Source organism: Diceros bicornis, chromosome 23 (assembly GCF_020826845.1).
Source record: "Diceros bicornis minor isolate mBicDic1 chromosome 23, mDicBic1.mat.cur, whole genome shotgun sequence".
In the NCBI taxonomy this organism is placed as follows: Eukaryota; Metazoa; Chordata; class Mammalia; order Perissodactyla; family Rhinocerotidae; genus Diceros; species Diceros bicornis.
The window spans coordinates 8,245,834-8,258,409 of record NC_080762.1 but is presented as its reverse complement, the minus strand read 5'-3'; the positions used below and the strand labels follow the sequence as shown (position 1 = coordinate 8,258,409).

The 12,576-nt window shown below is 36.1% G+C and overlaps 1 protein-coding gene across 1 annotated transcript in view; it reads left to right on the top strand.

The window, feature by feature from the left end:
- Positions 1–12,576, top strand: part of LAMA2 (laminin subunit alpha 2) — a 572,820-nt gene that overhangs the window by 533,328 nt on the left and 26,916 nt on the right. Inside the window, exons 51-53 of the mRNA XM_058566315.1 lie at positions 951–1,089; positions 5,970–6,090; positions 8,540–8,716. Of these exons, the coding sequence (XP_058422298.1) occupies positions 951–1,089; positions 5,970–6,090; positions 8,540–8,716 (437 nt within the window). The remainder of the gene's footprint in view (positions 1–950; positions 1,090–5,969; positions 6,091–8,539; positions 8,717–12,576) is intronic.

Sequence of the window (12,576 nt, the reverse complement as noted above, 5' to 3'; positions counted from 1 at the left end):
CCTAATTCAGATCCTATATCAGGCAGAGATTTAGAGACTAAATCTGTTGTGTTAATGAATCGATGCCTCAATATGCATCAAGGATCCAAAATGTATGAAGAAGTTAAAGGCTGGACCTAAGCAAATATTATGGTGAAAAAGGACATAATTCAGGAAGAGCCTAGCTTGACTCTTAAGAATGAAGGAGGGAAATCAATGAGATAAGGGGTTCCCATCTGCTTTCTGAACAAAGCAGTTTAAATAGAGAAGTGCCTCTCTTCTTTCCTTTTTCCTTTCTGTTTCTGAATTCTTATCATCATCCTATTAGAAATACCTTTAGAGACCTGAGAGAAAAGCAATAAGGCGTGAAGACCGAACCTCTTTCACAACAGTCAGCATCCCAGTCTAAAATGTAATTTACAGTGGACGTAATCGTCATTCCATCATCTTGCAGAACAAAACATTCGCATCTCTCCACTTCCATGCACAACCATCTCATCCACATTACTTTGTGAATGAGCCTAAACCCCGGTACTTCTGTGGATGTGGAAATTTACGGAAGGAGCCATAGATTCAGTATATTTCTAATTGATAATCTAATTTCTGATTAGATATTTATCTTAGCATTAGTTAATTATCTTACTTTATTTTCTAACTACTTAACTATATTACAGAAAACTACGTCAAATGGTACTTTGATATCCATCTAAACTTCTCTCTTGTCTTGATTGGTTTGCCTCCACCGGTATTCAGACTATTATTTTCATGCTCTTTGTGGATAGCTTAATAATGTATTTTATTGATGTTATTGTTGTTTCTGCAATTATTAAATAGCTGTGTATAGTACAAGTGCTTGAGAAAGTCAATGTTAATTTGAGAATTACAGTAAATTTGTCTTGAAGTAACAGTGACAGCAAAGATGTGGTTGGCATTGCTCAAATAAAATGTTCAACTTTCTCTCTCCTTTACAGCCAACATATCAATTGTAGATATAGATACTAACCAGGAGGAGAACATGGCAACTTCATCCTCTGGAAACAACTTTGGTCTTGACTTGAAAGCAGATGACAAAATATATTTTGGTGGTCTGCCAACACTGAGAAACTTGAGGTAATTTAGTGTATATTTAGAGCTAAGGATTAAGTTTTAATTAAATAGCCACTATGCTCACTAGAGTTCTGAAATTTAATTAGAACAGGAGTGTCATATAACCTTTAGTTGCAGAAAGGCCAATCAAAAAAATCACTTTGCATGTTAGAACAACACCAGGATTTAGAAACCAAAGGATTAATTTGATATCTTTGTTGAAGAGATGGATGAGGATCACTGTTTCCCTTATATTCATCCAATGAAAAGAATTATAAAAGTAATTAAAGATGGAAACTAGAGTTGAATGTGGATCTTGTAATTGCTGTTCTCCTTGCACATTCACTGGAGATAATGGCACGCTGATATTGCTTGGTGTTCTGAAAATTAGTCAGGATTCCAGAATACTCTGAGTATAACCTATTTTGTTGCTAAGCATTAGCATGATAATGGTGTATTGGAGCTCTCCCATATGCCTCATGCTAAAGCTATATTAGTTTTTCTCATGCCCATGCCGATATTTTTTTAAATTTCACATATGTTTTTTAGATAGCAGCATGATGAGATATATTTAGCTCATAGTTTAGTTAGTTCAAAAAATGAATACAAGTAACTAAAAAATGTCAGAAAATATTTCATATGCTATTCAATTAATTTACTGCTTGTTATAAAACATCTTATAAGAAATAAAACTTATAGAGTACTGCATGCTCAATAAATGTTAATTGAATTTAATTAGAGTGGAATGAATTGATTTGGCTAAACCATAAGAGTTTACTATAAATACAGACTACCATGTTTTTAATTTTGTTTTGTTTTGTTTAGTTAGTTTGCTGGTTTTTCATGGTTGCAAAATTCCTGTCGAAGTGTTTCTACTCTAAAAACACACATTACAATTGGAGACATCTCAGACTAACTGAAAAGTATGGTGGTCAAATATTTCCATATTTCTCAAATTAGCAGTGGAACTTCAGTCTCATTTCATGATAGCTAGCCTGCAGGTTGAGGTGTATTGTACTCCCTGTATCTAAACTCATAGACCAGGCAACTACCTAATGACCAGTGTTTGAAGAGTAGAAGTTGATAAGCTTCATGGTACAGATAACTGGCTCTGCCTATATCTACATTATAAAGTATTTGTGTTGGGAATATAGATCTAACGTGTCCGGTCAGAAAAATCATAGCAGATCAAATGAATCGGAATAGTAACTTAGTTATCTCTCAAAAATCCATGTATTCATTCAACAAGTGTTGGTAGAGCATCTACTCTGTGCCAGGCACCATATAAATATTAGGGATGCAGCAGGTGTTCAAGTCTAAGATTTACTTTGCAAGATCATTAACTAAATTCTCTATCAATGAATTAGATATAGCCAAAATAAGGTTTTCCAAACTAGCTTCATTTATTCTAGTGATAACTTGGTTTTAATTACCATAAAACGATGTTTAGGAATGATCTACAAAGGTGTATATATTAATTTCATTGAGATGGGTTCATGTGTTAGTTTGCAGACTACATATCTAATGAGTCTTTATCACTAAGATGTTTTTACTTTCACAGTACAGCATCTCACAATAATAATATTTCTATGGTATGGCACATTATCCCAAAACGATATTTAGACATATATTTGTGACTAAGGAAGGAGCCATACATTCATAGTTAGCTGTTATTTTGCCCATAGACAGGATCTTAGTAAGATAAAGTTCAAAAAATGTGGTAAACATAAATTATTTTTACATATACGTATTGTTAAGTTCAAGCTCTTTGAGAGGAAATATTTATACACTACTCGTGAGTACTACGCATACAACATTTGTGCATTTTCCCGTTCAAAGACCGATGAAAATTAATACTTTAAATTTATATTCCAAAATAAAATTTTTCCGAGAGAATAGTATGGGAAATGGTCATCTTTGGATTCTAAATTCACTGTGGTCAAGGGCATATACCTGTTTTATGTTGTCTGTTTTTTGTATTCCTTTCCTTTTAAGATCTCTGTGAGATGCTTTTTTAAAGAATTTATGATTGAAGCTTCTTGTTTTACAAAATGAAAATGCAATTATAAGTAAATTGTGTTTTTTCTCTCTTCCCTTTGACCTAGTATGAAAGCAAGGTAAAATTTAAATTTCTGCATGCCTTCTTCCAGTGCATGGGCTGGGTACATGCAGCTTCCTAGATAAAGCAGGGGTGCAGAAGCAGAGCGACACCTGTGCAGCTTTATTCATAGCACATTTCATGAGCGAGTAATGCGTGCTGAGACCATCCGCATGCTGCCCTTTGTTTACAAAGATGCTGCTGCTTACCCACCATCAACTGGGCTGCAGTTTGACTTGTGTCACTGGCGGCGGTGACGGGTTGGCTCTGCTTATTTGTTGGACCGCCCGCGCGCAGTGCCCTCTGGTGCACACACGCGGCAGCACACACGCGAAGGGCAGCTGGTCAGGTTTATGGGCACAGTCTAGTTCTGGGGAACAGAGCAAAGTGATCTCTTGGGTTGAACCCTGGACTCTGGTGCCTCTAGTACCATGCTGTCTGCTAAACAATCAACCTGTGCTCCCAAATGCTTACCACTGCCTCGTTGCTTTTTGCAAGCCTGCAGATATGCACATGTTGACACGGCCCTTGCACCTCTTGGCAATGCTGCTTACTTATTGCCGTGTTTATTTAGAATTAGCTCTGGAGCCAGATAAAAGGAATCTCTGGAAATACGACATTTAAAACAAGTGTTTGTACTAATGGTGAAGAAGTTTGTGGACCGCCCCCCTAGCTTTTCAGGAGCATTTTCATTCGTATTTGCAGACAAGCGTTAGAAGGAAAGCTGTGAGCGGCAGGGCTCTGTAAGTGGCTGATTAAACCCCAGAGATGTGCAGGGCTGGCACACGCTAGCTAGAGCTAAAGCCTGGTGTTTTGGTATTTCAGAGCCTAACTGCCATATTTCTGGAAAGGAGATAATGAAGCTGAACTGATCCAAGAAATTTTTAAAGCAAAAGCTAAACTTTTAATACCAGAAACTAGAATATACAGAAATGAAAGTGTAAACAAATTAATCCAAGTTGTTTTATCACGATACGGTTATGAGACCAGTCGTGCTGTTTGCTGAGACAGCTAGAAGGCAAAGCCTGGCTTTCAGTGGAAATATATGCTAATAAAAGTCTGGAATGACACTATGTAGCTTTGTAATTTTGCCTTTGAGGCAAACAGAGGAAACAGAGACCTGTAGTTACCATTAGGGGTCTGATCACCATATGTGATTGCTTATCCCTGTGAGCTTCATAACATTGAGCTTGCTAAATTCTTGTGTTTCGAAATGCTTTGTATTTCCATGAAACAAAGAGCTATATAACTTGTAGGAGTGATTTACTTTATTGATAAGATCTCTGAAAAAATTGTGATAAATCAGTCTTCCTCTGAAGGAAAATATGAAAGCAAATGAACACTGTGAATGAAAGTCACCCATTCCTTTCCCTTTCTACAAGAAGAATATAAGCAAGTGCTCACCCTCCATGGGCATCTTCTTCATAATAACCGACCAACTGAACAGAATGAGAAGATCTTGGGAACAAGGGGAAACGATCAAAGAAAATAAAGCAGTTCCATAGAGAGGAAAAGACAAACAGAAGAAATCCCTGGCCTGACATAAGCCACCTGATACATACTGCCAGGCTCCGATTCGCTTTCCCACCTCTTTGTCCTCATGCCAGCTGTTTTTATTAAGACAAAAGAGGGACTCCTGGCATCATGGAACAATGAGGAGAGAATTCATTATTATCCTAATAAGTATAATATTTTGGTGTTGATTGGACAGTTTTTACAGATGCTCATTAACGCCAAGAAAGTATTACTTTTTCTATCCCTATAGACTTGTGCTGTTTAGTATAGTAGCCACCAGCCACAGTGGCTATTTAACTTTAAATTAAATAAAATTAAATAACAATAAGTTCAGTTTCTCAATGGCTGCATTTCGGGTGTCCATATCCACATGTGGCTGGTAACTACTGATTTAGACAGTGCAGAACAGAATATTTCCATCAGCACAGAAACTTCTCTTGAACACACTGTTATAGGCTAAAAGCATCATCGTCATTGACAACCTGCTAGCTTATGTTTATTGACCACCTACTGTGTGCTGGCATATCTATCCCTTTTTAAGCAGTAATGAGCAAAAAGTGAACATTCAAGTGTGGTTTGGGTATAGAAGCCATTTTTAACCTTATTAGAAAAATTAAATATATGTTTTGATTCTTTGGTTACTTTATTTTGTTATTGCTCCAATACAGAATAAAGACTTTGGGGTCAATCTGTAAATCCAATTTTGAAATATCTTTTTTTAGGCTATGTAATTCAAAAGAAGGTTTCTTGGGCTTTACTTTACTTAAAAGCTTTAAAGAGAAGTATATTATTATTTTTCAGCTATCCCCCTCAAAAAATGTCTCAGTGACAGAAATATTTTTTTTCAAAATAAATAATTCCACATTTTTTTCCCTAAACTTTCAGCAAGATTTTATCTAACTTTTTTGGTATGTGGTTTGATTACGCTGCCTATACAATTTTCTGTTCTTGAGTGGGAAAAAGAAATATTTCACTATGTATATGAAGCACTGAATAAGAAGTCAGTTAATTTCTGTATTTAAATGCTGTGGGTGAGATTATTTTTTAAAAGGAGAGGAAGAAGAACTACATAAAGATTCCTTCTGCTGGATGGTGTTAACATCCACTTACTCCAACCAGTAGATAATGGAAGCATAGTTTGCTGGGTGTAGGTGTGCACGTGGCCAATTTGAGAGACATGGGCCTGCTGTGTGTCAGCTTGCTCCCTGTGGCTTACGTCCAGTAGTCGCAGACGCTCTACTGCCATTATCCTAATGATGTTGCTTTTGTTTTCCATGTAACTTTTCAACAGGCCAGAAGTAAATTTGAGGAAATATTCTGGCTGCCTCAAAGATATTGAAATTTCAAGAACTCCCTATAACATACTCAGTAGCCCTGATTATGTTGGCGTTACCAAAGGATGTTCACTGGAGGTTGGTTTGTTTTTAATGGTTTCCTAAATACATTCGTTTCAGACTTCACTTACTTAGTTTGGGTGCTCTTGCAGGGACCAGTCCCTTGTTAATATATTTTAAGTTCCCACTGACCCTAGTCTTAGCTATGGGTAAATGATACAGTAGGATTGAAGCACTTCTAAAACTTACAGTGATCAACTGAAATTAGGAGGCAGTATTGCGCAGATCCAAAATTATGAACCAATTCCCACATGTACAGCACTTCATAGCATGTATTTTTAATATTAATCTCTCTTCTGGTTCTCTCTTTCATTCCAACACTGCTTTTCCCTTTTCCTCATTTTTGTCATCTAGTTTAAATTTATTTTATCTTTATGTCTTGTATGTAGCTTGACTAGCAGCCTTAAATTTTTTTCTGGAATGTGTTAGGAGTTTACACAAATAGCAAGTAATAGTTTGCACAATAATGATTAGTGCATAGCATCTTGTCTACGACTTGGAAGTCAAACGCCCTTAGCTCTGGAAACAGCACAGACTGGGAACTGTCTACAAAGCCCTGTCTTTGACATGACTGCAATGTCCCTTGTTATCAGGTCTCTTCAGTATCTTGTCTTTGCCGCCAAGGCAGCCCAGTAGCCCCCTGATTCCACTTGGCTATTCTGCCCTGACTCTTCAATAGAGGCTGACCCACTGGAGAGAAAAACCCGGGACACAGCTTTGCTGTCTTAAAATATCTATAAGCAAGAGCCAATAGCCATCAGCAAATATTAGTAAGAATTTTATGGGAGTCCTAAAGTGATGAGCTTTTTTAAAAAAGAAAATATTAACTATATCATACTTATAAATTTTTAATTACCCTGATATCACATAACTATTCATTTTAGCTGCTTCCTCCCACTAAAATTATTTTAAAGCATTACTATAGAATTTGAGGAAATGAAGGGAGAATGAAGAGAAAGAAAAAGCAAATCCACCACTGAGCCGTGAGGTTTAAAGACTGGAACAGAACCTTCAACATCTTCATTGTGCATAGTACCAGCTCCAATTTGGAATTATCCGTAGACATCCACCCTGAGAAGCTTGGAAATAAAGAAAAAGTAAACACACACAGAGTTGAAACTCTAAGGATCCACACTGACTTCTTAAAGAAGGTCTAATGAGAGTTTTAATCGTCCAACGCCTGACTCTCATCCACATGCAGAAGATATATACATGAGGATGTAAAACTGTCCAAAAAATGAATAGCCTATATGTGTGAAAATGATAATTCTGTGAAGGCACTTTTCAGTAACTAGGAATTATTTTGCAACTAAAAATTGAGGCAGAAATTTGATGTGGATAAATATTGAAAAGTCTGCATAATAGTTTTATCTGAACTCTCCAAAACTCTATAATTTGAAAACTGGAATAGAAAATAGATTATACATCTTACAACACTTATATCACTTAACTGGGCCTGAAGCACTGTGGGGAAAATATCCTGCATTAAAGGATTTCTTGTTTTCACTCCAGCAAAATCCAGGACTTTTAAAATGAACATTTTAAGCTCTCTAAATGCCCAACTGCGTGGGCTTGCTTAAATAAATCCTAGCACATTCATACAATGGCGTATCCTCTTGCTATTGAGAATGATGATGAGATCTATGTTTACTGACAGAGACAGATCTCCCACATATGTAGTGAAAAAAAGAAGTTACAAATGAATGTGTCTATCATGATTCAGTTTAAATATAGAGAAAGAGAGAGTGGAAGAGAGCAAGATTGTGAAAGATAAAATAAATGAATGCCTCTACACAGCTTTGGGGTGGAGGTAATTTTTGCCTTCTCCCTTTTGTACTTCGATGCTATCTCAAATGTTACTGTTTTAATTTTATTGTCATCAAGGACAATGGTACTATTTTCATTTTGAAAAGAAAATTAGACTACGAAATGTTTGATTTATTTATTTTTAAGATTTAGATTTTGTCTACTTTCTAAAAATTCCTCTAGAATGTGTTTATATATTTGATAGCAATGACCATCTTTACCTTGGGCTCATCACCGAGGCAAAATGTAGACAGAGACCATAGTCATACTCAGCTGTAAAACATAATTAATTGATAGAGAGTATTCAAGGGACTAGTTAGAGTGTTCTCAAGGGAGATTTAGCAAGCTAGATTTAAACCAAAAGAAAATATTATTTATCAATGATAATCTCCTGTATTTTAAATCAAAAGTTTTAGAATAAAAGCAGAGGCCAGACTTTTATTTTAACCCAAACTGCTCAGAAAATTCAAAGTTAGAGCTGGAAATAGCATTTCTTTAGTTTTTCTTAAGTTCTCCATGTAACTATGGGTTTTCATGCTTTCTAAAACTACAATGTATTTCATGATAACATTGAGTGCATTGAGGAGGGTGAGTCAGGTGGAGAAATTAATTTAAATTTTCATTTCTAATGCTTTCTTCTCTTCCTTCGTTTTACCCACAGAACGTTTACACAGTTAGCTTCCCCAAGCCTGGTTTTGTGGAACTGTCCCCTGTGCCACTTGGTGTCGGAACAGAAATCAACCTGTCTTTCAGCACTAAGAATGAGTCTGGGATCATTCTGTTGGGAAGTGGAGGGACTCCAGCACCACCTAGGAGAAAACGAAGGCAAACTGGCCAGGTACCCTCACACCTGGTTAATAATGCATTTTCCTTAATGCTTACATAAAACAATTATTTCATAAAAAGACCAGGGAGGCATTTAGGGTTTATAAATTGCTTTTATATTTTTAGATTTGCATCAGTTCTTTCCACTATCATCTTCTTAGGCAATTATCTCCACTAGGACCTTCCTGCTGGTCAATTCCAGATACACTCACACTTGTATTTGCACCGATAGTTCATATGGTTTAGCATATGCATATATAAAAAGAGATACCTTAAAATATATTCAAATTATATTAATCTTCTCTTGTCTCTAAGTCGAGTTCCTTACCAGATCTGTAGATATCCAGCTAGAGTCCCTTAAATTTAAATTTAAATTCCTTCCAGGATCAGTTTCCCAGTTTCACTAGCCCACACGATGCAGTCTGCTGGAGCCTGACCTGCTCCACCCTCTCTGTACACAAAGAAGGCGGAGAAGGGACTTGGGGTAGGAGAAGGCAAATAGAGCCCAACTAACACAGGCGTGGACACTAGTCGGTGCTCAGTCTCACTCGTGGCATTAAAATAAAACCGACACAGGGTCTTCTTTGAAAGGTTGTGAACTCCAATTTTCACAACCCCTAGCCATTTGATTCTGTTAAAAGCTATCTCCTAGTTGTCCAGATGTAGGCACTATAACTCTTTACTGCCTTGATTTTCCCCCAATACTTTCAATCATGTTTTTAAAAATATAATTTTTTCCATTTAATCTAGTTTTTCTCAGTGTAAAGTGTTCATAGGAATCACCTAGTCTGCCATGGCCAAAGAATTGAACACTTTACAAATATGTCCTTAAATATGTGTGCATCCTTGTAAACCAGGTTGTGTTGTTTGTGATTATATGTGTTTATTAAATCACTTTTATCATTTAAAATTTAGTAATCAGGGACCAGCCCAGTGGTGTAGTGGTTAAGTTCCCACGCTCCGCTTCGGCGGCCTGGGGTTCACAGGTTCAGCTCCCGGACGTGGACCTACGCACCGCTCATCAAGCCATGCTGTGGCAGGCATTCACGTATAAAAGTAGAGGAAGATGGGGCCGGCCCCGTGGCTTAGTGGTTAAGTGCGTGTGCTCTGCTACTGGCAGCCCGGGTTCGGATCCCGGGCATGTACCGACACACCGCTTCTCTGGCCATGCTGAGGCCGTGTCCCACATACGGCAACTAGAAGGATGTGCACCTATGACATACAACTATCCACTGGGGCTTTGAGGAAAAAAAAAAAGGAGGAGGATTGGCAATAGATGTTAGCTCAGAGCCAGTCTTCCTCAGCAAAAAGAGGAGGATTAGCATGGATGTTAGCTCAGGGCTGATCTTCCTCACAAAAAAAAATTAAAAAATAAAATAAAATAAATAAAATTTAGTAATCAATAGTATTATGTAATTTATCTTACTCTTCCCCCCCAAAAAATAAAGACTAAACAAAATATTAGCAAATAAAATCCAAAGATGTATAACCATGTGTAACAGATTATCTCAGGAATACAAGGGTGGTTTAATATTAGGAAATCCAAAAATCATATAATCATCTCAATAGATGCAGAGAAAAGGTTTGGTAAAATTTAACAGCCATTCCAGATTTAAAAAAACAAAACTTAGTAAACTAAGAAAAGGAAGGAGCTTCCTTAGCCATCTGTAAAAAGATCATAACAAATATTCTAGATAGGCAAACATTATAAATGTTTTCTACAAAATCAACCCAAACAAAGGATGAATATTATCACTGCACTGCACAGTGCAATAAAAAAAGACCAAGTGAAGATAGTACAAGTATATAACTTTAAAAATAAATACAACAAAAAGCAAGCATAAGATCTATATGGAGAAAATTATAGAACTTTACTGAAAAATTCGAGTAGTAGACTACTTATCAAAGTCGTCCTCAATGAATGAGCGTAGTCAACATGTTAACGGAGAGAAAGACTCAAAGTTAAAAATATGTCAATTCTCTCCAAAATGATAATGTAGATTCAATTTCAATGAAAATGCCACCTTATCTTTTTGTAAATCATGACAAACTAATTCTAAAATTTATATCAAAGATTGAAAGCTCAAGAAACTCCTGAAATAGAAGAATAAGGTGGTGGGCTGTCCTAGCAGATATCCACACTTTAGAAGCTAGAGTTTTGAATCGTGGTAGCGTGGTGTTAATTCATGGATAACTTGGTGCCAGTGGAACAGAATAGAGAGCCCTGAATATACTCAAGTACAGATGGCAATGACATTGGGCAATGGGTGGCATTGCACATCATTAGGGAAAAAGCAGACCTTTCAGTGAATGATTCTGGAGTAACTGGTTACCCAAATAGAAAAAATGAAACAATTTCTACTTCACACCAGACAGAAAAATAAATTCCCAATTAATTAAAGTCATAAATATGAAAAGAAAAAATTGTAAAATTTTTAGCAGAAAATTTAGAAGGATAATCTTTGACCTTGGGGAAGGGAGGGATTTATTGAACAAAACAAGATTAGAAGTGCAACTTCATTAAAGTTAAAACTGTCTAGTCATCAAACAACACAAAAGACAAACTCCAGCCTGGAAACTTACAATACATATAACCTACAAAAAATTAGTAACCAGAATATAAAAATAACCTTTACCAACCAATAAGAAAAAGACAAAAACATATACAACAATGGGCAGAAGACTTGAACAGGCATTTCACAGAAGAGGAAATATCAATGAACCAAAAATATATTTTAAAAATGTTCAACCTCATTTGTAATGAGGGAGATGTAATTTCAGATCACACTTGAGTTAATACCCACTAGATTGGTAAAACATTAAGAAATATGATAATACCAGTATTAGTGAGATGTGGATCACAGGGAACACTTAATCACTGCTAGTGGAAAGAGTAGATTGTTACAGCCACTTTGGAAAACCACATGGCACTATCTTGTAACGTTAAACATGCGCACACTCTACAAGCCAGCAATTTAGGTATAGTCCCAAACTCCGTGCATGTGTACAATGGGACATGTATAAGAATGTTCATAGTAGCATTCAAAAGCAGAAAGACCTAGAAACAACCCAAACGTTCATCAGCTGGAGAGCAGATAAACTGTGGCACTTTGCATAATGGGATATAAAGCAGTAGTAAAAGGAAATAAATTACAGCTAAACGTAACAACATGGATGAATATTAGAAAACCTAACAGAAATGGAAAAAATGCACTACATACTGTATGATACTATTTTTATAGATTTCTAATATAAGTAACACTAAACAATATATTGTTTACAGATATATATGTGAATTTTCAAAAATAATTTCTAAAAAGCAAGAGAATGAGAAACATAAAATCCACGTGAGTGGTACTCTGAGATGGGGAAGCTGGGGCAGGGGGTTGGGAAGAAGCTCACAGGAGATGCAATGGGTTTCTTAAATTGGGTTTTAGATTTACAGATAGTCATTTAAATGTACAGTTGTGAACATAGCTTCATCATTTAATGTATGTCTCTTAAACTGTGAGGAATGTTTCAAATAGTAATAATAAAAATATTTTTTAAAGAGTAGAGGGAGAAAAGTGTTATTTTCTGATTTCTTACTGCACGTAATAAGCACTGAGTAAATTTAAAATACGTGTTCTCTTAAGTCCTTTATCTTAATCTTGATAAATAATATTTTTTCTCCTGTTACCAATGATATATCTATTTATAATAAGAGGACCAGATCAAACACTCAGAAATAGATTTCCACTAAAGGATATTTATTTCCTAGGTCATTGTCAAATAATTAAGCACCACCTATTGGCTCCAAATTTCTCCTCATCAGAACTAAATATATGGACTTGCATCACCAGCTTTCAGGATAGCTCTAAAAATAGAACATGT